General features: G+C 57.6%; 7 protein-coding genes and 1 non-coding gene across 8 annotated transcripts; 4 read left to right on the plus strand and 4 right to left on the minus strand.

Moving 5' to 3' along the window:
- The first annotated feature begins 2,343 nt into the window (after positions 1-2,343).
- On the plus strand, positions 2,344-9,112 carry TRAVEDRAFT_156351 (uncharacterized protein). Its single transcript, XM_008046637.1, has 2 exons — positions 2,344-2,765; positions 7,900-9,112. The coding sequence occupies exons 1-2, from the start codon at positions 2,392-2,394 to the stop codon at positions 9,011-9,013; spliced, it is 1,488 nt and encodes a 495-aa protein (XP_008044828.1). The 5' UTR covers positions 2,344-2,391; the 3' UTR covers positions 9,014-9,112.
- Positions 9,113-10,580: 1,468 nt separating this feature from the next.
- On the plus strand, positions 10,581-12,107 carry TRAVEDRAFT_135687 (HET-domain-containing protein; the record flags this gene model as incomplete). The annotated part of the gene is made up of 1 exon (XM_008046638.1): positions 10,581-12,107. One exon carries the CDS (start codon positions 10,581-10,583, stop codon positions 12,105-12,107), a length of 1,527 nt encoding a protein of 508 aa, XP_008044829.1.
- A 203-nt stretch (positions 12,108-12,310) lies between these two features.
- Positions 12,311-14,737, plus strand: TRAVEDRAFT_53713 (HET-domain-containing protein; the record flags this gene model as incomplete). The annotated part of the gene is made up of 4 exons (XM_008046639.1): positions 12,311-12,439; positions 12,500-12,727; positions 12,787-13,006; positions 13,074-14,737. The coding sequence occupies 4 exons, from the start codon at positions 12,311-12,313 to the stop codon at positions 14,735-14,737; spliced, it is 2,241 nt and encodes a 746-aa protein (XP_008044830.1).
- A 138-nt stretch (positions 14,738-14,875) lies between these two features.
- On the minus strand, positions 14,876-16,756 carry TRAVEDRAFT_32061 (WD40 repeat-like protein). The gene is made up of 7 exons (XM_008046481.1): positions 16,612-16,756; positions 16,490-16,550; positions 16,183-16,428; positions 15,821-16,105; positions 15,679-15,768; positions 15,228-15,628; positions 14,876-15,166 (listed from the first exon to the last, which is right to left on the minus strand). The coding sequence occupies exons 1-7, from the start codon at positions 16,713-16,715 to the stop codon at positions 15,013-15,015; spliced, it is 1,341 nt and encodes a 446-aa protein (XP_008044672.1). The 5' UTR covers positions 16,716-16,756; the 3' UTR covers positions 14,876-15,012.
- A 149-nt stretch (positions 16,757-16,905) lies between these two features.
- TRAVEDRAFT_t255 lies at positions 16,906-16,993 on the plus strand. The gene has a single exon. It is a non-coding gene; the product is annotated as a tRNA-Ile (tRNA).
- A 113-nt stretch (positions 16,994-17,106) lies between these two features.
- TRAVEDRAFT_61284 (PLP-dependent transferase) lies at positions 17,107-18,684 on the minus strand. The gene is made up of 5 exons (XM_008046640.1): positions 18,540-18,684; positions 18,140-18,478; positions 18,062-18,076; positions 17,864-18,005; positions 17,107-17,805 (listed from the first exon to the last, which is right to left on the minus strand). Exons 1-5 carry the CDS (start codon positions 18,596-18,598, stop codon positions 17,128-17,130), a joined length of 1,233 nt encoding a protein of 410 aa, XP_008044831.1. The 5' UTR covers positions 18,599-18,684; the 3' UTR covers positions 17,107-17,127.
- Positions 18,685-19,377: 693 nt separating this feature from the next.
- Positions 19,378-20,754, minus strand: TRAVEDRAFT_107532 (HET-domain-containing protein; the record flags this gene model as incomplete). The annotated part of the gene is made up of 2 exons (XM_008046641.1): positions 19,378-20,050; positions 20,114-20,754. Coding segments are annotated over 2 exons (1,314 nt in total), but the record flags the coding sequence as incomplete, so codon positions are not given.
- A 1,001-nt stretch (positions 20,755-21,755) lies between these two features.
- TRAVEDRAFT_24534 (uncharacterized protein) lies at positions 21,756-25,054 on the minus strand (the record flags this gene model as incomplete). Its single annotated transcript, XM_008046457.1, has 7 exons — positions 21,756-22,130; positions 22,654-23,165; positions 23,220-23,639; positions 23,691-24,261; positions 24,320-24,594; positions 24,877-24,895; positions 25,034-25,054. 7 exons carry the CDS (start codon positions 25,052-25,054, stop codon positions 21,756-21,758), a joined length of 2,193 nt encoding a protein of 730 aa, XP_008044648.1.
- Between the last annotated feature and the right edge of the window lie 1,421 nt (positions 25,055-26,475).

A 26,475-nucleotide genomic window follows, 5' to 3' on the forward strand; every position in this document is an offset into this window, starting at 1 on the left:
AAGCACGTCAATTACTGGTGCCCTCCGAGGCGTAACGACTGCAAACAGGTGCATATCGCTTAGGCAATATTTTCTGCGGTATGTCCACTACGCTCCGCTTGTTGATGAGCTGAAAGTGCGTCCTCCCGCGCCGCAGTAGACATTTTGTCCCGGTCAGCGCTCGTCTGGCCAAGATTTACCCTTTACATTGCGCAGAAGGCTTTCTGGCTGCGTACCATCTCCTTGCGCATCCCGCCAGTCCCACCGCGCACCGCGCACATCCGCAGTCATCCCTCGACCTCACATTCGCCCGCGGGCGCAGAGCAATGTCTTCCAAGGTTCATGCATTGTGTGAGTGAGAAGTAAGCCACACTCGCGGCTCTGTGGTATCGCGCTCTCTTTCCATTTTGTCATCGTTTCCCTTTCAACATCCCCAGCACGCTTACAGAATACTTGACAAGTACGAGAACTGCACTTGCAGGCGGGCGCGATATCGGCACCAGCGACCGGAGGAGATACAGTCGACTACGACAGCGATTATCGCAAGGATTACCTCACTGTTGTTCCCTAAGGCTCCAACCCTTAGGCGGCGACGGCGCGCGCGGCCAAACAGAAAAAGCGAGGTATTCTTAGGACGTGGTAGGCGGTTCACGTAGCTTCTGCCAGGAACTCGCCGCCATGTAAGTGTCTACTATGTTATTTCCTCCCACGAGCTGCTTACTCGGTTGTCGATGTTTCATCGTCGCGTTCAGGAAGACTCCTACTCATATGTGCGTACTAATACGGCTGGCAGTCCAATCCGATGATCCGAAGGCGACTTGGTCTGTGTTCTGTTTCATCTCTCATGGGTCGTGTTTGTTATTCAAAAGTTTTGTTCTAGATTCCCGCAGAAGGCCGAGCGCTCGGTTATCGTCTCTGTACAGTCTCATTCGATGCAATGCAGAAAACCATGATTATGTCCTTTTTTGGTACACGCGCTGTCCCTCTACCAAGCACCGCACAAGGCGTTGAGCCGACTGCAAGTGCTTTTCGGGCAGGAGTGCATTCGATCACACTCCTTCGCCGAAATGACATTCGTTGTCCCGCACTGCGATAGAGCAGATATCGTTAGCCTGGCAAAATCCGACTCGCTATGGAAAGTCTTCTCTGTCCGGCGCACCCCGAGGTCTTCGTTTTCTCAGGCCTTATGGCTATACGGAAACCACATGACGCGCCTCAGACTCGCACCACTACCTGGAGGGCGGTGACCAGTGCTCCTGTGAAGCGTCTGGAAACTAGGCTGCGCGCTCGTCCCCGCGTCCTTCACTCTCCTTCATCCTCGCCAACTCCCATCTGGACACATCCTCTCTGCTAAACGTCCCTTTCTACGATCTCCATGGATACTACTCTTTCTGACTCGGAACCTCCCTTCTCACCCGAGAAATCTACTCTCTCTCAACTGCCCTTCTTCACCGAGGATCGCGTTGACGGTCTCCCCCTGCCCCCTACGCCTCCGTCCATCTGCGATGAGTGCTGGCAGGGCCCTTTTGCCATGCACTTCGGGATTCCCTGCGTGCCGGCGCAGGGCGGAAAATGGTATCAGAGCTGGCCCGATGAGCTTTCATACTCGACCTCGTTCCAAAAATTGGCGTCTCGTTCTGGTTGTGCATGGTGTCATTTCGTCCTCCGTGAGGCTGGCAATGCATGCATAACCCAAGAAACCAAGGAAAGCTTCACTGTCACGCTGCAGGGTTCCTGGGAGACGTGGAATGCAGATAAACGCACTCATTATCAAAAGCTGAGTTTGACGATCAAAGATGATCACTCGTTTGAAGGGTTCGTGTACACGGGTCTAGGTGCGTCTGTGCTCATACATGCGATCTCAAATCCGGCGTACGGACAGAGCTGACAAATCTCTTAAGATGATCCTTCGGAGCCCTATATCAGCTTGGGAAGTCCCATCCCGGACATACAATCTCCTCGGTCCATGGCCCTCGCAAGGGAACTCATCTACCAGTGCATTGACGGACACGAGTACTGTAGCTTTCAATGCAACCCGGAGGGGGGGGTGACGTGTGACACGGTGGAACGAAACCGGGGACAAGGAGGCGCCCAGGCACCTTCCAAAACGAGTATTTTAGCGCCGGAAAGGGCGGCCGGAGGCGGGCGCTAAAGCCCCGGACGGCCTTGGTGACGTGTGACGGCGGCCAAAAAACGGGCGGAGGACCCCCGTGTGACGTGTGACGCTCCGGGTTGCATCGAAAGCTACAGTACTGCAAAAGCTTGATGTCTGTTACCAACCCCAGACTCCTGCCCAAGCGCCTCGTGGACTGCACCGACCTCACTCGTCCGCGCTTGGTCTTCCCGACCGATGCACACGCCGAATATGTCGCGCTCAGTTACGTCTGGGGAGACTCGGAGCAGACCCACCAGATGACGATATCCAATGAAGCCACATATCAAGACAAGATTGACCTGGGCACTCTCCCCGCTACCATCCGCGACGCGATCAAATTGACACACATGCTAGGCTTTCGATGGCTCTGGGTCGATAGTCTATGCATTCTCCAAGACTCCGATGAGGACAAAGCGCACGAAATTGGTCGCATGCACAGCATCTACCGCTATGCGCATCTGACAATCATCGCCGCCTCCGCGGAGAGTGTCACTCAGGGCTTTCTCCACAAGCGACCTCCTCCGGACAATGACGTAGCCCTCCCCTTCATCTGCCCTCCACCTCCTTTGTCTTCTCAGGCGGCGGGAAACCCGGAGGACCTCTCTGTGCCACAGCCGCGGGTCGGAGAAGTGTATATTGCTGAGACGCGCCTAAAGCGGCAGTCATACGGTGCCGGGTTCGCATGCATGGCTACGCGTGCCTGGTGTATGCAAGAATACCTGATGTCCCCACGCTCCCTCATTTTCACTCCCAGAGGACTGCTATTCAGATGCCGTGACGGTACATATACCGTCGGCTCCGCCTTCCGTGGCATTGCGGACGATCCCGAGCTACTCGACATCCTCTTTCAAGTCCCTGCCCCGTCCTTAGCCGAACTGGATTTCAAGGAGCAAAAAGACATACACCTGAACTGGCTCCAAATTGTGAGGAACTACAGCCGCCGCACCGCTAGCAACGAGTCGGACAAGCTGGTCGCATGCGCTGCAGTTGCGGAGCAGTTCCACCGTGTCTTGCGCGCGGACTACGTAGCGGGTTTGTGGCGCACGGACAGGCTAATCCTGGAGCTGCTATGGAGTTCTGATATATTGGGGCAAAGACGATGCAAATATCGACATACCCGCCCGACAGCTTACCGCGCACCGTCATGGTCATGGGCGGCGATCGACGGAGGCGTTTACACCCATCCCGCCAGTGCCGAAAATCCCAGCCCAGATTTCAGCTCGGAAGTTCCGCTCAACGTATTTGTGCTTGCCCAAGTCGTTGATTGCCGGGTCACGCTCGAAAACCCTGCACTCCCCTTCGGCCGAGTGACGGACGGGACCCTCGCGCTGCGCGGAGTTCCGATACCCTGCCGCGGCGGAACATTCGCTCGAAGAGGTTTTTTAAACCTGTGTTGGCACGTTTACCTACCAACTTTCGAGCAAGCATGGTACCGGCAGTGGGGACTCGGCTACTTGTATTCGGATGAAGAGGACGAGGACACACTCGACTGGATAGAACCAGCGGACCATGCGAATCTCGTTATGGACTGCGATGACGATGAACTGCCAGAGAGGATGTGGGTTGTCCCGCTCCTGTGGACTAGATGGAATGGCCAGGACACGGTGGAGGGGCTCGTCCTCGAGCTCGCTTCCCCGGAATCCCGACGGGAGAAGACTCGCTTTAGGAGAATCGGGCACGTCATTATCCACATTGCAACGGTGGCAGGGCTAGTGAACTTCAGGACGTCCCCACTGTGGGCTCCGCTGATTAGGGCTCTGACGGACGGAGAACGTCTTGCGATGGACATTGTGGTCGTATGACTCTCGGTTGTGTAGTCACTGAACCAGATTGTCAGCATGTGTAGTCTGATTCTAATTAATCATGGGGTAGACATATGTCGTTCTACTATGCACGTACGCAGTAATCTTGGGCCCTGGTCTGCCACGGATATACTGATGAGGAGTCGCAGTGATCCCTGTTGTCTCCGATCCGGGGCTCGACTTCGTCATTCCAGCACAGGCCCGAGCGCGGATGCACGAGGATACGTAAGGAAAGATGAGCTCGAGTTTCTCCCACCAACAAATGGTCGTGATGATTTAGACCGCAGACTATGATCATGGCGAAAGTTCCTATGAGTCTACCGTGAGTGCATTCACATGCGGAGCGGAATTGTGACGATAAGAACTCGTGTGGACTGTTTCCGCACAGATCGAAACTGATATAACTTGTTTCTCGTCTGAAGGGGTCATGGGAGTCGTGCAGGCTGCGTGCACCTTCAAAGAGACATGCCAGCCGAACGATGCATTCACAAAGTGAACACTGGCGACGTGCCACCAGAGGTCAAAGTCAATAATATGAATCCCGCCACAGGGTAGCATGTGCGCAGTTGTAAGGTACTGGTATCGCGATGGGCAGACGTAGAGGAAGCTACATACGGTGGGGGGAGGCGAACACAAGAGCGGCAATGCGGCCGGGCACAAGAAACAGTCTATGCAAAGGCTGTAACCACAGGTTGGATACGAACGGTCTAGTGACGCACCTTGTAGCGGTGTATAAGGGTGCATATTTTTGTCATACGTTCTCGCTAATTGACACACGCGTCGACCAGCGTAAGACAATGTAAGTAACAAGCACCCAAGTCGTTTGGGGTGATTCGTGCAGTTATTCAGCTAGATTAGAGGTGTAAGTGAAACATGTGATGGTATGCAGCCTGAGAGAGCCCAGGTGTCGTACGCAGGAACCACGAGAAAGCAGCTCGAGGAGAACGAGGCATACGGTGGACCGCGCATGCGCGTGATGATTGAATATTAATCGAACAGACTCCCTTATGGAGGTGCTATGAATTCTTGATGTTGATAGGGCGAGTAGGTTAGATTATAGTGTACAGCTGGACTAGCATCAGGGAGCGGAACGCGGCGAGTGCGCGTCCAATCAACGCTTCTCGGATTGGGCTTACGTAAGCGGGAAATGGGGGAAGATTTGGAGACGCTGGAGCTCTCTCTCTCTCTCTCAGTGTTCACTACCACGACCACCGACTACGACGCACGAGTTCTCCGAGTCACTTTCCCGCGGATTCTTCTCGATGTTGTCTCGACAGAGTAATCTCCTATCTGTGCTTGGCTTGCTCGTACCTGCTGTTGAGCAAGTGCAGGCGGTGTTCCGTTCTGGCTGCAACTCTCGCGCTACCTCGCAACCGACACATCTCCTCCGAATGGCAACCCTTTACCAAGTTCATAACCTTCTCGTATACGGTCTTAAGAAATATCTCCAGCACTACGGCTTGTGTTTGTGGGGATCGGCAGGCATTCGTTTTGATTCCCGCTCTTCATTCATGCACCTCGGGACTGCGCGCCAGATGCCTTGTATGGGCTGCGTATGTAGATACGCTTTCACTGTCGCTGAGGAGTGCTACTGACGGTAAAATCCCGACCATCATGTAGGTAAGGCGAATGGACGGACTTCACCAATCCGAATGGCGCTCGTCTGTCTACTCGGACATCCAGCGCGCGCGATATGTACTCCGTCCTCATGGCAAGACATAGTGACGTTCAATAAAAACGATCATCAGCCAGTCTCTAGTCCGCACGCTCTCTGCAGAACACACCCAACGATTATGAGACCTTCGAGCGTACGTCCTATCCACGCACCATTCGTCTTGCCTTGTATACCCTTCAGCTCGGTACTCCGTCGCCTCTCTTCAAGTCAGTCCGCCACCCGTTCGTTTGAAGAGACACACGTCTTCACGTCTTCGCGGCCCTTCGCGGCCCAGTAGGGCTTGTACGTGACGTGGCGTATCGCCGTCAGCGAATACACGCAGCGTCGCGATATCTCCCAGTGTGTGCCATCGTCCCACGCGGCGTGATCGTAGGCGTTTACGCGTTTTCAGGACGCGTGACGCTCTCTCCAACGACGGGGTGTGCTTGAGGATGTGGAGAAGTGCATGCGGCGCACGCTAAGACCAAGATTTGCTAACTTTTCCTCCACCTTCTGCGGATCAGCTCAGGTGATTGAACTCCTTGATCGCTGGGCGCGTTAAGGACGTACCGCGAGCATCGGTCTAGTGCGTCCTTGCTAGGAGATACCGGGCATTGTATACAGGTATGCCCTCTGCGGTAATTTCCAACACTATCACGCTAATCTGTTACCGGTAGATGACCTGGGTTTGCATATCGGTCGACTGCGCCCACCTGCGTCGTCATCGCCTCTCATCTTTTATCCGCTGCGCAATGCACCTTGCTTCCCTCTTCTTGCCGACCACACACTGTGCTGCTGCGAACAACCACACAGCGCTCGAGCAACGCGACTGCATCTACGCGCGCCTGATCGCACGGCCCCGTCCAGCTGACGTTGGCCCGCATCGCACGATCGATAGAAGCATCGCCCGCCCACCAGGTTCCGAATCACTATGGCAGATCTTCCCTGCACAGAACACCGCGCAGCCTTCGCGTGTTCGGACCGTATACATCGCTGGGCGAAATAACGCGGCATGCCCGAAAGGCGTGCGATCGCACGGAGGGCGACATGAACTGCGCTCAGACCGGGCCGCCCACGAGTCCTTCAATCTCTCGTCCACTCCCATCCGAGCGCATCCTCTCTACCATGTCATCCTATCATCTCTATGGGCTGTATCCTCTCTCGATCGACCTACTTCTCTGAAGATCGCATCGACGACCTCCCCATGCCTCCTTCACCGTCATCCGTCTGTGAGGGATGCTGGCAGGGCCACTTCGCTAAGCAACTCGGACTTCCCTTGGTATCGCCCCGGGATGGACAACTGTATCGGCCCTGGCCAGAAGGCGTCTCGTACTTGACTTCTAAGGCGGTGCTCCAATCCCGTGCCGATGCGGGCTGCGTGTGGTGTCGGCTGGTTCTCGGCGTGGTGCCCAACGTCGTGCCGCACCTCGAGAACTTCATCGTCAATGTGGTGGGTACCACGGAGAAGTATGACGAGCTGCATCCAACTCTTCAAAGATTGTTCTTGGAAGTCGTCAGAGCTGGACTCCCCGGCGTGAAAGAGAGGGTCTATGAAGCATTTGTGTACGCGGCTCCAGGTACGTCCGGATACTAGCGACTCCATGCGAAGCACACGGACTCGGATCTAGCTCACAAACATCGATAGACGACCCCGCGGCACCTTACATCACAACGCGAAAGCCCATCGCGGACGTACAATCTCCTCAGGCTCTGGCGCTCGCAAGAGAGCAAATCGACGAATGCGTTCACGGACACGAGCGTTGCAAAAGCTCGGCGTCCCCCAACCCTCTGCTCCCCACGCGCGTCGTGGACTGCGCCGACCTCGCTCGACCGCGGCTCGTCTCAACGATCGGACGATGCGGCGAATACCTCGCGCTCAGCTACGTCTGGGGCGGAGACCAAGTCCATAAGACGACGAAGTCGAACATATCCGCGTACGAAGAAGGCATCGCGCCATCCCTTCTTCCCCCAACCATCTGCGACGCGATCCGCGTTACGCACATGCTCGGCTTCCGGTGGCTCTGGATCGACAGCCTGTGCATCATTCAAGACTCTGATGAGGACAAGGCGCACGAAATCGGCCGCATGCACCACATCTACCGCTATGCGCATGTGACGATCATGGCGGGCAGCGCGGAGGGAGTAGGCTCGGGCTTTCTCCAGGAGCGATCTCACCAAAACGATGACCTCGTTCTCCCCTTTATCTGCCCTCCGGATCCTCCGACATCTGTAGGCTCCTCGGATGCCCGTTCGGCCGCGCGACCGCAGGTCGGCCAAGTGTACATCACCGGGTTAGCGGCTGCGCGCAGATCGCACGGTGACGACCTCGGGCGCATGTCCACGCGCGCGTGGTGCATGCAAGAGTTTCTCATGTCCCCTCGCGCCCTCATATTCACCCCAATCACGCTCCAGTTCAAGTGCCTCACAGGTCTCGTGGGAGTCGGCCACTCCTTCTGCGCCACGTTCGAGCGCGGGGTACCCCAGCTCCCTATGACGCTCTTCCTCGCAAACCCGCCCGACCTGGAACATGGCTCCGAGGAGTGGAACAACTTGCGAAGAGCCTGGATGCAAGTCGTACTGGACTACACTCGCCGCACGGCTACGGAGGAGTCGGACAAGCTCGTCGCGTGCGCCGCCGTAGCGGAGCAGTTCCACCGCGTCCTGGGCACCGAATACCTCGCGGGTCTGTGGCGCTCAGACGCGCTCCTCACCGACCTCCTATGGGCGTCTGCCCGTCTTCCTGGAGGGCGCTATACTCGCCCGACCACGTACCGCGCGCCGTCATGGTCGTGGGTAGCGGTAGAAGGGATCGTCAACCATCGGTCCACGTGGAACCCGGCTTTCGAGGACCCGCAAAGCGTCGCGCTCGCGAAGGTCGTTGAGTGCCGGGTCACTCTCGAAAATCTTGCGCTTCCCTTCGGTAAAGTGACGGATGGGACCCTCGTCTTAAGCGCGACGCTGATACCCTGCCGTGGGGGATCCGCTGCAAGATCATCCGGTGGCTGGCGGTACGTGCGCCTACCGTCTTTCGACTGCGTGCGGCGTCGGCGGCGGGAAGTCTCGCATGGCGGCTTGGATTCGCCCGATGGAGAAGACGATGCCGACTCGCCTCAAGTAGGGGACGGTGCAACGTTCATCATGGACTGCGACGCCGACGAGCTTCCCGCGAGGATGTGGGCCGTCCCGATTGTGCGGATCAAAGGGAATAGTTACGAAGACAAGTTGGATGGGATCGTGCTTGAGCTGGCTCCTCCATCCGACCGCCCAGGGCCTGAGCGCACTCGCTTTCGGAGGATTGGACAGTTCTGGGAGATCATCCAACTGGCGGGCAATACGGACTTCAAGGAGCACCCGCTGTGGGGTCCGTTAATTCGGGCTGTACAGGACGGAAGCTGGCCGTTGGTGGACATCGAGATCATATGAATGATTGGTAGTATTCTAGGCTATGCTGTGACCGACTTCGGCGCAGGATCAGGCGAACCAGCACGCTGGTACATATACTATATAAACTTCTGCAATGCCTTTACGCCTCTTGACGCCCGCCAAAGGAGCTGCAGCAATGAGCGAGCCTGGACCACGACGGTCTGGTCTGAGAGCTAAAAGCGCGGGGCAAGTTAGTAGAGCAGACATCTTTCGAATGCAGCATCGATGCCGTCGGAGAGGAACGTAAACTAGCACAGAATCACTACCAGGGCCGAACTATAGTTCGGAGCACCGGTACCCCAGTGATGGAGTGAACGCGAACAAGTCGAAAGCACATCCGCGCGTCTCTATCGCGTCAATCTTGCTTACCTGAGACGCTATGGGCGCTTGAACCATCCTGGAGTCGCAGCTCCTCTCCCGAACCACATCGCCGCAAATTTATCAACTCAGATGGGCACTCCTGTATGTCTTACGTTTAAGCTGCTTTATTGTATCTGTCTGCGTGCTGACCACAGATACTTGTAGATGAGTCGCGTCACCTAGATCCAGATTCAAGTTTAAGTACTCCCGAATCACATCTACTGGCCTGCGGCACGAGTAGCCTACGTGGCACGTACACCAGAGAAACGAGGAAGACGGCCATAACCAAGGTTTGCCCAACCTCTCATTCTTATCTTTGTCTTCATCTAGTCTGACGTTTTCTACGTTTACTATCATGGGTTGCGCCATTTCTCTCGCGATGTCTGTCCTTCACATCTCCAAACACAGCTTAAAAACTCAGCGCGAAGGCACAAACAGAGATGTGCCTGACGCCAGCACTGGAAATACGTCCTCTGCAGACTTCGATATGCCGCGGGAGAGCCCATATTCACCCGCTCACGTCTCGGAAGGCCGGGTCAGAGGTGCTGAGGTGAGCACAAATTCCACGTGAAGACACGACTATTACAGAACATTTGTCGACAGCCCCGTCTCTCCATCAAGGCCGCACTCGATATGCGAAATTTGCTGGACGGGACCAGTCGCAGCGCAATTTGGGCTCCTCTGCGAAACACTCCAGTTCGAATCGCGAGAGGGCGACCTCAGGCCTTGCAGCGGAGGTTACTCGTACTGTAGCTCATGGGACTCATTTGAGTCTGGTTCCAGTGCCGGTTGCTTGTTCTGCGGCTTCGTATTGGCCACATGCGAAAACGACGACGACCCGACTGCTCCACTGAACATCGTCATCGGAACGAAGACCACCTTGCCTGTTGAAGCATCAGCAGGGTCTCAGGATATGTCCATATACATCAATGGTGACTGTCGGTTCAACGGAAACGTATCCACAAGCGCAGGTGAGCCTGCATGCCTGCGCATTGTATACAATTCACTCCAGAGCTGAACTTGATTATCATCAGAGAATCCAGCGGCATCGTACATTTCCGACCGAAGCCCGATCCCAGACGTAGGCTCGCCTCGTGCGCTCTCCCTCGCAGCTGCCTGTATTGAGGAGTGCTTTCACGAACACCCACGTTGTCAGGCCCTCTCCGTCGATCCCCATACTGGCCCAGGTCTACCCACACGCCTTATCATGTGCACCAACCCTGGTCGCCCGCATCTAGCTGCCACCGACGGGCAGCGTGGCAAATATCTTGCTCTCAGCTACGTCTGGGGCGGGGATCAAGTCCACAAAACCACGACGTCGAACATATCAGCCTATGAACACGGCATTGACCTGGGCCTTCTGCCTGCAACAATTCGCGATGCAATCCACGTCACTCGCGCCCTCGGGTTTCAGTCGCTCTGGGTCGACAGCCTGTGTATCATCCAAGATTCCGACGCCGATAAGCGTCGTGAGCTGGGGCGCATGCATCGCATCTACCGCGACGCATACCTGACCATCATCGCTGCCAGCGCCCAGAACGTCGGCGAAGGGTTCCTCCAGGATCGGCCAACCCCAGCGCACACCTTCACTCTCCCTTTCGTCTGTCCCACACATCCTTCCCTCTCGACGAGCACTCCAGAACAACTCGAACTGACGCAGCACCAGGTGCTTGGCACGATACAGCTCTCTCCGAAATTCACCTCTGCAGATGGGGACGTAGAGCTCTACAGTCACGCCTCCGAGCCCATCAGCGCGCGGGGCTGGTGCATGCAAGAGTACTTCATGTCCCCGCGCGCGCTCATCTTCACCTCGCAGACGCTCCAGTTCCGTTGCCAGACCGCCACACGGAGCATCGGACACGCGTTCTACAACCCTTTCCACGAACGCCGCCTGCCGGACGCGCTCCTCCTCCCGGACCCGCCCCTTCTGCAGCACGGCTCCCTGGATCTCATCGGCGTACATCACGCCTGGCAGGACCTCGTGACGGACTACAGCCGACGCGCAGTGAGCAGCGCATCAGACAGGCTCGTTGCGTGCGGTGCGCTTGCAGAAGCGTTCTCGCAGGTCCTGCGTTGCGACTACCTCGCGGGCCTGTGGCGGGACCGTCTCCTCGCGCACCTCCTGTGGTTCAAGCGCCAGAACGCGCACATGCCCCGCCCGGCTGCGTATCGCGCGCCCTCCTGGTCGTGGGCGGCAGTCGACGGGGGTGTCGAAACGATGGGCCGGGATACTAAGGCTGCGCTGGACAAGCTGGCGTGTGCAGAGGTTGTCGGCTGCGAGGTCATGCTCGAGGACGCTGCGCTTCCGTTCGGACAGGTAGTCGCGGGGACGCTCGTTCTGCGCACGCCGCTGATGCGATGTATACTGGTCCACCAAGACGCGGGTGCGCGTGGAATTCGGCTGCAGTCTGCGCACCAGGCGAGGCTCTGGCATGGCGTCGGCGGGTCAGACGACGAACGCGATATCGATGTGGACCCTAGGCAGACTGGATGGGCCTACCTTGACAGCGAGGACGATGCGGGGGTACGGTTGACATGGACAGCCCCACTGGTGCGGAATGAAGACTTCATGGAGGGTCTCCTGCTCGCGCTCGATGAGTCAGCGGGCTCAGCGACGTCGGCCACTGGGAAGATCTATCGCAGGATTGGATGGCTCTACGCAAGGAGAAAGGGAGATCCTCTACCAGAATCCGACTGGTACGACTATCCGTCGGTCAATGTCGAGCTTGTATAGAACTGTGAGTATCCACGCGGAGCCCTGACGGTTTGCCTGGCTATACAACATGACATTACGCTGGGCGTGCCGATGCTCATCAAGTTGATTCGACAAAACGCCGCGGACACTGAAGGGAGCGAAGGCTGTGCAAAGCGGTGCATCAACAAAGTGACTTGGACGCCTCTCTCTCCGGGCTACGCCTTTCACTTCCTCCGACCTCCATGTCGGGAGGCTTGCGGTATCTTGGGGCTGAAGTACACGCATCTGCTCTGAGCCTGCTCTTGGACGTCAACCCTTGGTCCAGTGACTTCAACGCCAATTTTGACCAGTTCTCCGTGACACGTCTGTCGGTACATATGTACACCATGCAATGCATTTTGTGTTCGCAAACTTATATATGTTGCTCCTAGGACTTTCGCCCTCTTTGCCAACATCTCGCGTTTTTCAAGCAACACACCAGCTTGACGTTCACTCGTCTCCCTCACGTTGAGCCTGCATGGGCTCCGCTATCTCCCGTGTACTCTGTGTTCCTATCGACGATACTCAAGGAAGCACGCTACCACCCAGGCCGCCATCTATCTGTCGAGCCTGTTGGGAAGGCCCCTTCGCAGTACATCTCGAGCTTCTCGCGCAACGCGGTCAGCCCGCTGGGTACTCCAGAGAGTACTCGTACTCGACCTCCTGCTCAAAACTACAGACGGGTGCATCCACCGGCTGCTTGTGGTGCCGATTCATACTTGCGGTGGTGCTAGAAGGCCGCGACAGTGTCGATCCCACCTGGTCTGGTGCCACCTTCGGGGTCATAGTGGAGAGCGACCGAATCACACCGAGAGATTGCGCTCCGCGCAAGATGCGAGAATTGATGGTGTCCATCGACAGCGAACTCTACTTCTCGGGATACGTTCACACAGCTTCTGGTACGTTTATAAGCACTTTGGTCTCGGCGGGTACGATGAGGCTTAGTGAACCGTTTCAAATACCTAGATGACCCCGCCGCTCCATACTTTGCGGCAGAAAGCCCGATCCTGGATGTCAAGTCCCCTCGAGCGCTCGCACTCGCGAAGAGGTGCATCGACAAGTGCGTGGAAGGGCACGAACGTTGCGCTGCACTTTCCGTCTCCCCCGACGCTCTTCTGCCTACACGCCTGATCGACTGCTCCGATCCCGACCACCCGCGGCTGGTCTCGAGCCCAGGAGAACGCGGCAGATATCTTGCGCTGAGCTATGTGTGGGGAGAAGACCAGCCCTTCAAGACCACTGTGTCAAACCTGTCCGCGTACGAACAGGGCATCGACCCTGCCCGCCTGCCTGCCACCATTCGCGACGCAATACATGTCACGCACGCGCTGGGCTTCCACTTCTGGGTGGACGCCCTGTGCATCGTCCAGGACTCGGACGCAAATAAGCGTCACGAGATTGGGCGCATGCACCTCATCTACCGCTTCGCGTACATGACGATTATCGCTGCCAGCGCGAGCAAGGTCAGCGAGGGCTTCCTTCAACGCCGGCAGGCGTCAGCGTACTCAACGTCCAGGATCTTCCCGCGAGATATCACTCTCCCGTTCTTATGCCCCGTATCCGCTGAAGACTCTGTCGCGCCGCCGCAAGTGGGCGAAATCCACATCACGCCGACATTCACGCACGTCGAGGGCAAGCTGGAGGGCCCAAGCCACGACTGGGAGCCCATCAGCGGGCGCGGCTGGTGCATGCAGGAGTACTTCATGTCCCCACGGGCGCTCGTCTTCACTTCGCAGACCATCCAGTACAAGTGCCAGACGCACACGCGCAACATCGGACGCGCGTTCCACTCTTGGTACGGGGAGCGGCGCCTCGCCGACGTGCTCCTCCGCCCGGACCCGCCGCACGTGGTGCACAATTCCAAAGACTGGGTCGCTGCCCACGGATCGTGGCTGCACGTCGTCGAGGACTATAGCCGGCGCGCGGTGAGCGTCCCATCCGACAAGCTTGTCGCATGCGGGGCGCTGGCAGCGGTGTTCCAGCGCGCGTTGCGCTCGGACTATCTCGCGGGCCTCTGGCGCGCAACGCTCCTCCGCGACCTGATGTGGTACACGCCGGACGGTGCACGCCGACCTCGCCCGGCGGTATACCGCGCGCCGTCATGGTCGTGGGCAGCTGTCGACGGACAGGTCTCGACTATGGCTGAAGAAAACCTGTCGCCTTCCCTGGACGGGCTCGTGGTCGCGGAAGTGGTACGTTGTGAGGTCGCCCCCGTAGACGCCGCCCTCCCGCTTGGGCAAGTCAACGATGGCTCTCTCGTGCTGTGTGCCGCGCTGGTGCCGTGCGGGTCGCCCGCGGACGCGCGATATAGGGACGATCGGATTTTGCTGCGATACGCCGATTTGGACGACGAGGATGAGCTCGAGTGCCTTGCGCGGATCTATATCGACACTGGAGGTGATCTGGACGTACGCAGGACGTGGGCTGTTCCACTCACGCGGGCCCTCGGACATGTGAGAGGTCTTGTTCTTGCAGAGGCACATTCCGAGGGCAGCTCGAAGACTAAGAGCAGCAAGGTTTATCGCAGGGTCGGGTTCTTCTCTAGGGAGGGTAATTCGCAGGGTGACCTTGACCTAGGGCAACTTCTACCGGACGGGAGGTTGCCTATCGTAGAGGTAGAGATTGTGTGAACGTACATAGGCAACGTTTGCTACAGGAACATAAGCATGTTTCCCGATTTCGGTGTCGTCCCGTCCTATTGGCGCGCATCTTGAATACTTAGCACCGATGCAATGTCTGTGTCGGTCATACTTGACAGTTTCCACTGATTACCATCGTCTACATTCGTAGCGTACAGTTCGACAACTGCAGGTAAGTACATCTAGCACACACTGTTACAGTGGGGTTAATATCAGGCTTCGCGCGATGAGCAGAGACAGTCCTTCAAGCAACACAGACCAGTGTCTTAGTCGTCAACCGCTACGTCTCCCATGTCGACGTCGCCCTGCTGCTCCTCGGCCTGTTCGACGCTGATGTGTCCTGCGGGTCGCCACACGTTCCCTGCCGTCATCTTCCACAACCGGACCCGACCGTCGTTTCCTGCTGAAGAGAGCACGGTCCTGCGCGCCGCCCGTTAGTCCTGACCGACCGACCCCACCCCACAGCCAAGACTGAACATACCCAGTGATATTCCACTCCACCCGCCCCACCGCCGACTTATGGTCGTCAAAGTCGCCCACAATGCTCGCCGTCCACTGCGCGCCGTCGCCCTCCTCCGCCCCAGCGTCGAGGTCCTCGCTCGGCGTGGGCGGCTTGACGCGCCAGATCCGCACGTGCCCGTCGCGCGCGCCGGTCGCGACGAGGTGGTACGAGCGGCCGCACGACGGCGCCCACGCGATGGACGTCACCGCGCACGTCTTCGCCCCGGTCCACCCGTCGCCTGATCCTGCGCCGCTGGACCCATGTGTTGCTGCCGCGGGTGATTTGATAGACGGATCTGAGGCCGAGGGCGCGGAGGACGCGGGCGCGGGGTTGAGGCTGAGCAGTGATGATGGTCGGCGCGAAGGGGTGACTTGGATGATCTATACCGAGGTCAGAGTATGTAGCGCGAGATGTACGTAGAGCACTATACCTTCACGATACCGTCGATGCCACACCCCGCCGCGATGATTTCACCCCAGTACTTGTCTTTACACCACGATATGGACCAGCCGCCATCCGCCTACACTCTGCATTCAACATCAACGCCTGGATATAGGAATCTCAAGACATACCTCGCGCGTGCCCAAGCCCGGTCTCCCTGGCAGTTGATTTTGGTTCTGCGCGGCCTGTTGCTGGAGCGCGTGCGCGACGAGCGAGACCGACGCGCTGTCGAGCGGCGCAGAGGCGGTCTGCGTGGGCGTGGCTAGCGAGAGCGTCTGCGCGACAGAGCGCGCGGCGGGCGACGCCGAAATGGGGAGCGAGAGGACGTCGACCTCCTCGATGAGCTGCCACGCGGCGAGCGAAGGCTGCTCGAGGCACTCGTATATGCGCAGGCAGTTGTCCGACGAGATCGTTGCCTGCGGTCGCGCGGAACGTTAGTCACACCCATCTTTTGTGTGTGGGCACAAGCACGCGCGCGGAATGAGATACGCACCAACTTCAAGCCAAAGTGAGATGGGGCGAACTCGACGGCGCGCACGGTGCCCTTGGCATCGACGAGCATCGCGCGCTCCGCCCAGCGCGAGGCGGACGCGCTGGACGACGCGCCGCCGTCCGCGTCCGGGGCTGCGGCGGAGACCTGCTCCCAGACCTTGACGGTGCGGTCGAAGGACGCGGTGGCGAGGATCGTGCCGAATTCGGGGTGCGCCCAGCTCACTTTTGAGATCGCGGCGTCGTGCGCCTGCGGGGATGCAGGCACTCGTGAGCAGGACATTCAGACGAAGAAAGGGAATGGGGCGTACCTTCCAGTCATGCTCGAGCGACCATGAACCCGTGGTTTCGTCAAGCTGCCAGACCTTGACCCTACATGTTGCACGCCGTTCGGTATACTGTAGAGGATCTGAGTGGTGGGTAGAAGACGCACCGCTGGTCGAGACTGCAGGTGGCGAGGCGGAGGCCGTAGAAATCATAGGACGCGTCTGTCACCAGGTCGCTGTGCGCGTTCGATATCAGCCCAGTTTGTATCATTTTCTAGAGTATGCCGCCAGTCAACGAAGCCTGTTCCAGTGAAGATGGAAGACGCGGACAGGGGAAGCACAAGAGCGGGCGGATGAGAGGATGGTGGTGGAAAGTTCAAGGGAGAGAGAGTTCGCGTTCAGACGCGTCTTGCATGACTCCTGACGAGATTCTACTTATGCAAGGGGCTGTATTGGAGCACGGACCCTTAGCTCAATCGGTAGAGCTTTGTACTTATGAGGTTACCATATGCCATGCAAGGGTCCCGAGTTCGATTCTCGGAGGGTCCACTTTTTGCTCACTTGCTGTCCGCCCCATCATGTCCCCACCCCCTTCACCTTCCAAGTGAGCATTGTTAGCTGCTTCCAGGGAGTTTTTGACAGTTACACCAGGCAATTCGAGCGCTAGGGGATGTTTAATGATTCTAGTCTAGCTCCCATCCGAAGGCCTGCTCGCTCTCCGCCAGTCTTTCACAAACCAACTCAACCCTCTTGTCATCCACATTGGCAACCGAGAATCGCACCCAACGGTCCTCGTCTCCCACGGTGCCTTCTTCGTCTCCTTTCGGGCCAAAGAACCCTGCGGGGAGCGACAAAACCCCAATGTCCTTCGCTAGGCGCTCGCACACCGCGTTCGCGTGTATGCCCTTAAACGGATGCCGCACGAACGCATAGTATCCGCCTTGCGAGCCGATGTGCCACTTCTTCGGCAGCTTCGCCTTGAACAGTGTATGTCTGTGCGCGACGGCGTCGGCCGTTTCCCGTACGAAAGGCCGGAGAGAGGGGATGAGCGGCCCAAGTGCGACTTGCGGAGCCCGCGGCGCGCAGATCTGGAGCGAGTCGAGCGCCGTGCAGAGCGCGGGGACGACATCGGGCGACGCGCAGATGAGACCGAGGCGGTGCCCGGGGATGCAGTACGACTTGGAAAAGGAGAATAGGTGGATGAATGTGCTGCGCCAGTCTGCTGCTGGGGCGAAAAGCTGGTGTGGGGCGTGTGTGGTGATGAAGTCGCGGTAGGTCTCGTCGACCACGAGTGCGACGTTGCGTGAGCGGGCCAGCTCTGCAAAGGACGCGAGGAGGCTCGGAGGATATATAGCGCCCGTCTGTGCCGGTCGCAGGTTGAGGGTGCTTTCGTTGCAAACAACGCCTGAGAACACTCACGGGGTTGTTGGGGGAGACGAGGACGATTGCTTTGGTCTTCTCCGTGATCAACGCGGCGCAGCGTTCCGTGGATGGCAGGAATCCCTCGCGCGCGTATGTGTGCAGAAGCACAGGCTTGATCCCGAGCATCGTAAGCGACATCCTACGCGCGCCGGCAGAGTTAACAAGACATTTAATACACGCTTTGAGGGCACTCACTCGTGGTTGAAGTACCTGCATCACGACGCACGCACATGAGCACGCTGCGTCGACGCGGACCAAGGAGAAGCTCACTACCAAGGTACGGGCAAGATAATCTCGTCTCCCTTGTCGGCAAGCGTCATGGCCACCGTGACGAACGCCATGTTGCACCCTGCAGTAACGATGAGATCTTGAGGGGTGACGTCCGCATCCTGACCATACACCTCCTTCATCTCTGCCGCCATCGCTGTGCGGAGCTCAAGGGTCCCAGCGTTGGGGAGGTATCCGCAGTTCTGTGGGTCGGCAGCTGCGTGTCCGAGCGCGTCCAGGAGGGTGGATGGAGGAGGGACGCCTGGGACACCCTGGGACATGTCGAGGAGGGGCCGTGATGATGTTGGAGTGTATGATTCGGCCCATCCATACGCTTGTGGAATCCTGACGCAGGTTTTCAGCCAGGAGTGCGAGCAAATCGTGCACCATTGGAGGTCGCACTCACGGCGGTCGCCCGGTGTTCTTGATCGCGTCAGAAAGACGGAAGGCTGCCTTCGTCGCCATTTTGCGCGACCCTGGGAGAGACAGAGCAAGCGTTGGTGCGTTACGAGAGGGCAAAAAGGGGGCCCTCGTCGCGGTGAGGAGAGGAGGAGGAGGAGGAGGCAGTCGAGTCAGGAGAGATTTCCAGCGTTCCATCGGTGGCGGCGAGAGGCAAGGCGCGCCTGCGGTTATCTTTCCGATATTTTCGGAGTTTGTTGCGCTCGGCGCTTACTAGGTAGCACACGGGACAGGCTCGAAAGTCGTTGTCTGGCAGTCATCGTGTGCTTTCCTCGCTAACTTTTGTGAGCCACATATTACTACATAGTACGGCAAGCATCGTTCTCTCATACGATTTCAATCTCCATCGAAGGGCATTCTCCGTCCATCACAGCCTGAGTTAGCGGACCCCACAGTGGGTGCTCCGAGTCCGTCTCCATTTCCATCAATAGCTTACGGAAGTATGCACATCTCCGAAATCGAGTCTTCTGGTGTCCAGCTTGTGAGCTGCTCGACAGAGGAGCAATTCGTTCGAGGACAATCCCGGAAAAGTGCACGCGACGACCGCTCCAGACGGACCGCACAAGCGGGACAACCCAAATCTCCCCTGGCAGTTCATCGGCATCGCAATCGAGAGTCACGTCTACGCTATCCCCTGCGTTCATCGTGTCGCCAAGTTCGTCTTCTCCTTCCGCGTTCACACCGCCAAGGCCCCACTGCTGGTGCTGTGCGTGCTCCAAAGACGGTAGAGGCACTGTCCAACATGCGGGAGCATATCGATCAGCACGTCCGCCACGGCAGGGTATCAACGCTCCGCGAAGAACGAGGGTCCCGCCCGTAACGCGGCCGAATGGAAGTGCGGCATCTTCGAGCGTGACGACGCACTCAACGACCTTCGCGAGTGCGACGGTCTGAGTGTCTTCGAAGTCCATAGTATATAGATTACTTTGCTGGATGACCCCGTCGAGCGACGCCCATGACCAGGACGGTGCACGGTACACTGTCGGGCGAGTGTGGCGTCGCCCGAGCATCGAAGACTCGACCTTGTCATCCTCCCATAGCAGGTTCGTGAGAAGGGTGTCCGAGCGCCAGAGGCCCGCGAGGTAGTCAGAGCGCAGGGCGCGGTGGAATTGCTCTGCAATCGCAGCGCACGCGACCAGCTTGTCCGATTCGACGCTGGCTGAGCGGCGGCTGTAGTCCTTGACGACCCCCAGCCAGGCAGTGTGTGTGTCCTTCCACTCCTTGGAGCCAGGCTCAACTTCGGGTGGGATCGGGAGGAAGAGGGTGTTGGGTAGCCGGGGTTCCTTGAACATGGCACAGAGTGAGCCGCCGACGCCGCGCGTACCGGCAAGGCACTTGAAGAGGAGTGTCCTGGGGGAGAAGATGAGGGCGCGCGCGGACATCAGATACTCTTGCAAGCACCAAGCACGCGTGGACATGCGCCAGAGTTCGGCACCGTGCGATCGCCATAGCGCAGTACTCGAGTCAGCGACGAACATTTGGCCGACCTGCAGCCGCGGCGCGGAGCGGTCATCCCAAGACCCCATAGAGGTCGCAGGGCGTGGAGGGCAGATGAAGGGGAGAGCGACATCTTCTGGTATGGGAGGTTCCGACTCATCCGCGATGTATTGATCATCGTTATAGAGGGGATCTCGCCTACAGAGAAACCCCTCGTCGACACTCTGCGCACCGGCCGCCATGATCGTCAGCTGCGCATTGCGGTAGATGTGATGCATGCCGTTGATTTTCTGCGCCTTGTCCTCAGGCGAGTCTTGGAGTATACAGAGGCTGTCGACCCAGAGCGAGCGGAAGCCGAGCATATGCGTGACGCGAATTGCGTCGCGGAGGGTCTGGGGGAGCATGCGCGGGTTGATTCCGTGTTCGTAGGCGGAGACATTGGATGTGGTCGTTTGGTGGGCCTGCTCCGAGTTACCCCACACATAACTGAGCGCCAGGTATTCCCCGCGTGGTCGTGCGAGGTTGGTGCAGTCCACAAGACGCTTGGGAAGGCGCCTACCTCTGGTAAGGCTAGCAGTAGACACCGAGCTTTGGCAACACTCGGCGTGTCCGCGGACACACTCGTCGATGTGCTGTCGTGCGAGGGCTAGGGCACGGGGAGATCCTACATCAAGAACAAGGCTACGCGTGGGGATGTAAGACGCTGCAGGGTCGTCTAACAAATTCTGGAATCAGCTCTATCCCCACAATCGGCCTAGTAAAAGCTCCTGTATGCACGCCGACGCACCTGGAGCCGCGTACACAAATCCTCTCAGGTCTTCTGAGAATGCGCTGCTTTTCACGACCAGCGTTTGATAGCTCTGCCAGTCGTCCTGCTTCTCCACAGAGCCCTGCACCGTGATAGTCAGTCTTTCGCCGGGATCGTCTAGTGGGTCCTCGGGGCCGCCGCTGCCCCGGACCCCGCGGAGGACGAGTCGACACCATGCGCAACCTGCGTCGGCGCGAGACACCAGCTTCGCAAACGAGGTCGAGTACGAGATCTCCTCAGGCCAGCGCTGGAACCATTGTCCGTCCAGGGGCGACATGCAAGGAAGCCCGAAGTTCTTGGAACACAGCCTCTCCCAGCATGCGTTGCAGACGGACGGAGGTGTAGGCGGCAGAGGGAGATCGTCGACACGGCCCTCGAAGAAGAAGGGGAGCTGGTCCAGGGCGAATTCTTCGGGAAAGAAGGGGAGTTCATGGATGGTGGCGTCCATAGAGATTGAAGAAAGGGGAGGTTCGATGAAGAGTATATGCTGAGACGGGATTAGGCGACGAGGACGAAGTATTGCCCAGTCTCCGCTATCACTTTCACCGGCCTCCGGGAAAACGCGAGTGTCTTGTGCATGGTGCATGTCGTGCTATGTATCTTCACCCAACCACACGGCCCGAGGAGACGAAGGCCGTGTGAGAAGACCTGTCATGGCCAGCCGAAACATGGAAGGCGAATGCGGCCCGACTGATGTTCGATTGTGCGATGTCGGCGAATGTCATCTGGACGAGCCGTGTGATGGAACAGGCGCACTGGGTGCGACCGCATCGTTGGAGCACTGTGTATTTTTCTGCGGCGCAGCGCCGCGGGGGTACAGCAGCAAGGATGACTCGAGGGGCGTTGCGGAATGGATGTGCAGAACGGGTGACGACAGGGGACCAAGTCAGCCATAGCGTACTACATCATAACACTCACTCATACGATCTCGATGTCCACCAACGGCCAAGTTCCGTCCTGCATCGCCCGAGTTAACGGACCCCACAGCGGGTGCTCCGTGAAGTCCGTGTTGCCCACTACTTGGATGATCTCCCAGAATTGCCCAATCCTGCGGAAGCGAGTCGTCTTGCGCTCAGGCCATGGGCGGTCGGATGGAGGAGCGAGCTCGAGCACGATCCCATCCAGTTTGTCCTCGTAACTATTCCCCTTGATACGCACAATCGGGAGGGCCCACAACATCTCCGGAAGCTCGTCGGCGTCGCAGTCCATAATAAACGTTGCACCGTCCCCTACTTTGCTCGAGTCGGCTTCGTCTTCTCCCTCCGGCGAGTCCAAGCCACCGAGCGCACATCCCTGCTGCTGGTTCCGTACGCGGTTGAAAGACGGTAGGTGCACATACCACCAGCCACCGGATGATCTTGCGGCGGGTCCCCCACGGCAGGGTATCAGCGTCGCGCTCAAGACGAGAGTCCCATAGGTCACTTTACCGAAGGGAAGCGCAGGATTTTCGAGCGTGACTCGGCACTCGACGACCTTCGCGAGCGCGACGCTTTGCGGGTCCTCGAAAGCCGGGTTGAAGTAGACCAGTGGTTGACGACTCCTTCTACATCAGGGAAAACCTCCCTCTGACATAGCCAATATATCGCAGATATATCGAACATATCACAATATATCAACAATATATCGAGCATGTTACGAGTGACTATCGCTGCCCATGACCATGATGGTGCACGGTACGTTGCTTGAAGATAGCGGAGAGGATGAAAACATAAAGACAAACGAGGCGTGACGTTGTGCCAAAGCCTTGACGTTAGGGCCATCAGCTGAAAACGCGGAAGGTCGAGGCAGGAAGAAGAGACGAACCCTAGTAGTTCACCTTCAAGGTGTCGCTGCCGAACTCGAGTGAGGCACCCTCGAACTTGGCTTGGATGAGGGGCCACAGCCAGTGCATTGGCGTGCCGTACGCGATTTCGCATGAGGGTGTGCCATACGTGATCTCGTCTATGCCCGCGCCGCCCGTAAGCAGCGCGACGAACCTACCACGGGCGTCCACAATGGCAGAGCCGCTGTCACCGCGCATGGAGAACGGAAGCGAGTCCGGGTGGTCGGTGTGAATCGCGGTCTCGACTGAGTCGAGAGGTCCGGTGGGGTAGTACCGGCGGACGTGCGATGCGTATGCGGAGAGACGGCCGATGGTGGTGAGCGTGCTCGGGCCGCGTTTGATGACGCGGCGGATGGATTCGCTTGGCGGGGTTGTGTGCATCTCTTCTTCGGTGAGGACGCCGTGCATCTCGAGAAGACCACTGGGAGGATATTCAAATTCACGCGGTGCATCGTACTGGTTGTTGCACATCAAGCCCTCGAATTTGCCAGGATCGATCTCCGGGCCTAGGACACGGACCGTCAGATTGGACGTGTCTAGAAAGACGGACGAGCACGCACCTAGGCTGAGCACGTTCCCTTTGAAACGGTGGAACTTCTCCTTGTTGAGCTTGATCACACAGACGTCCTGCATGTACTGGTGGGGAGGTACGGCGGCGATGGGAGGCGCCCAGACGACGCGTCCGATCACACGGTCCTCCAGCTTCCCCCACTTCTCCCTCACGATCTCCAGATGGGCTGCGACCGCGTCCATCTTTGTTCGGGTGTCGGTCAGCTGTTTATGTGTCTTCGATAATGCCATCTTCAACTCTTCTGCATCGGACTCGGAGCCGATATCTTCCGCCTGAGCCGTCAGCGATAGAATGCACCTTTCCAAGTACTCGACGTTGATTTCATGGCCGCGGACGGCCTTCTGGAGGAATTCCAAGTGGGCAGTGAATGCGCTCGGTCCCATCACAACTACCTCCTTCTTTGCTCCCCCTGTGGTCATAGTCAGAGGGGAACTACTGCGTCCCTGGGGCAAGGACGTACCTCGGACATAGTTGTATTCAACGTTGGGCTCGTTGCTCTTGAAGAGAACGTGGCGCGCGGTGACCCCATAAAGGTGATTCCCGGCCTTGAAGTAGAGCCCAAGAGTTCCCTGCGTGTCCATCCTCAGGCGGGCGATTGGAACACTAAGGGCAGAGGACAGGCCGTCGATGACGTCCTTGAGCGGATCGGAGTAGCTGCGGCGGGGCGCGAAGAGCGCTGGCCCGCCCGAAAACGTGACCTTCGACTCGCGGTATGCGACCTCGACGTGCGTAATCTTGTGCTGTGCGAGCAAGTCGAGAATGTCTCGGGAAGAATGGTAGGCTTGTTCGGCAGTGGTGGTGTTGGGCATGACGCCAATCCAGATCGTTGCGGGTGTAGTGTAGACCCTGGCCCGCTTTTTGAAGTGTGGGAGTTCGTTGTGGTCCGGCTGCTCCTCGCTCGCCGGATCCTCTTTGTCTTCGTTCTTGTCGCCCTCATCCTTTGAGACTGGGACATTCGTTTTGACCCAGGCGAAACGAGCGAGGTCGACGGACGAGAACGAAATGCCTCTCCGGTCGAGGAGTGTGACCACCTAGAGTGAGCATGTGAGCATGCAGATGGCTGACATCGAGTCGGAGGACACTTTGAACCTCAACACGAATGCGGTCCCACAAACCATCCTGGCCGAGTTTGTGATGCTCGGAAACTTGCACAAGCTTCATGACCCGGCTGTAGGCTTCGGGCCCCGTGGGACGGATGAATCTGTCAGTGGATGTCCTGTATACGAGTTTGGGACCGCGGCCGCCGAAGCCAGAGAGACCACCATAGTACTTGTAGGCTTCGTACTCGGGCACATCGTGGCCTGAGGATGTGTCGTGATCGAAGGCGCCGGATGCTTTAGACTCGTCCTGAGGGTGATCCTCCACTGAACAGGTGTGTCAGAACCGACGAGAGCAGTGATACAACGCGGAAGACCTGCTTGTGGTGATTTGTGTACTACAGGCGCGGAGTGAGAACCTGGAGTCAGAGTCCGAGGAAGACAGGGGGAACGATTTGTCACTTACGTAATCAAGGTCTGGGCGCTTGCGCCAGTACGATCGCGGTGTTCACTGTTCAACGTCACTCAACTCGTTCCTTCTCTCAGCTTCATCCACTGTTGTCAGGTCCTACTACTACATTTCGTCCTCGTACACTACAGAGAACACACAATTGCCTCGCTTAAAGTTCTCGGTATACCCGTAGCATATCGAAAGGTGAAACCAGACGAGTCAGCGGCCAGAATCAGTGGTCGACATCATGACATCTTCTAGAGCTTGAATATGGGGCGGTGAGTCTACGAAGCACATATGTGAAGGTGCACTCACCGCTTTTTTGGTCATAGGCATGCTTGTCAATCCGTGCCGCGCCCTCATCGAGGCGAGCTCTCGCAAGAGCAAAGAGCAAAGTCGGCGCCGTCACAACCGGTCTGAGTAGCGACCTAGCGACTCGCTTGACGACTTGTATGCGAAATACCCCTCTAACTGCGCCCTCATGCTCAAGCTCGACGTTACGTAGCTAGCGGAAAACACCGACGCACTACCACAGATCAAAACTGCGTTCGCTCAACTCGGAATCGTTGTGCACTATGCGATCTGCAGTACATCCACGGTGTGTACCCTGTGCTTTTGATCACCTGAAACACTGGGAATCTCGTCTTTGTCGCCAACAACTCCGTGGAGCGCGCTGAAAAACTGGTGGTCGGAGCGTGTCGTATTACGCATGGGGGAACCCCTCGCAACAGTTGGCAGTCGAGCTAGGAGAGGGAGAGAGCATCTCATCATTAATGGAAGGTTCTCCAGAGGTAGATTTGCCATACTCTTCTAGACGGTGGGGAACGAGAGAGTAAAAGCAAGGCACGTCAAGCTCTTGTGTGGAGGCGCTGGTCGCTGGCCTGCCGCCTGTCAACGTTTCAACGCTCTTCCTTCTACCGCCAACATACGGCTCTTTTCTTGACCTTTCGCGCGGGGTTGAACTCGAAAAAATACCACAAGATACGCAAGAGACCATAAACGCACCTGGGCAAAAGTTGTGTGAGACGGTCTCGCTGTCGCCTCCGAGTCATCGCTCCTCCAGCATGATTCCGGCCTGCTGACTTGCGTACGTATCTGGATTTACTCCGGATACTAGATTAGCTGAAATGTAGAATGTTTTGATATAGTGCGGTCTGTACTTTGAAAACGACAGGGCCGCTCAACAGGTTACCAACGCACGTAATGGTAACACTTTCCCAGAATCTACGTCGATCCCATTCACATTTGACCGGCCAGTAGCATAGTATGCGGCGAGGTGCCTTTCATCTTTCTTCCCTGATGCGTCCACACCAAGCAAAGCATCGCCAGGCGTTGCAACACGACACACATCGTGCGCACTATCTTGAGGCTTCTGTGCCATATAATCAACGAATCTCGCTTCGCAACCCCGAGCCTTGGCTGGACAAGTATCAGAAGCACCTATCATGCACCCACTAAATCAGAGTGGTATGTTCAAACCCTGCTCTTCACGAACACAGTTGGCTGACACATCACGCGGCGTCTCCTCCCGTATCTGCAAACTATTGCGATCCATCACGCTGGCGACGCCCAACCTACGCATGCGAGTAGAATGGCGACTTCGCTGACACTTCATCCCGGAACCGGGAGATGACAGAACAGCCCAGCCCACATACAGTACTCCCTAACTCGTGCTTCCATAGCTCACTGAAAGGCCTGCCGAAATTACACATCGGGCAACATGGGATTCTGCCCGAGTCTACACTGGTGGGCCCTAG

Source organism: Trametes versicolor (assembly GCF_000271585.1).
Source record: "Trametes versicolor FP-101664 SS1 unplaced genomic scaffold TRAVEscaffold_14, whole genome shotgun sequence".
In the NCBI taxonomy this organism is placed as follows: Eukaryota; Fungi; Basidiomycota; class Agaricomycetes; order Polyporales; family Polyporaceae; genus Trametes; species Trametes versicolor.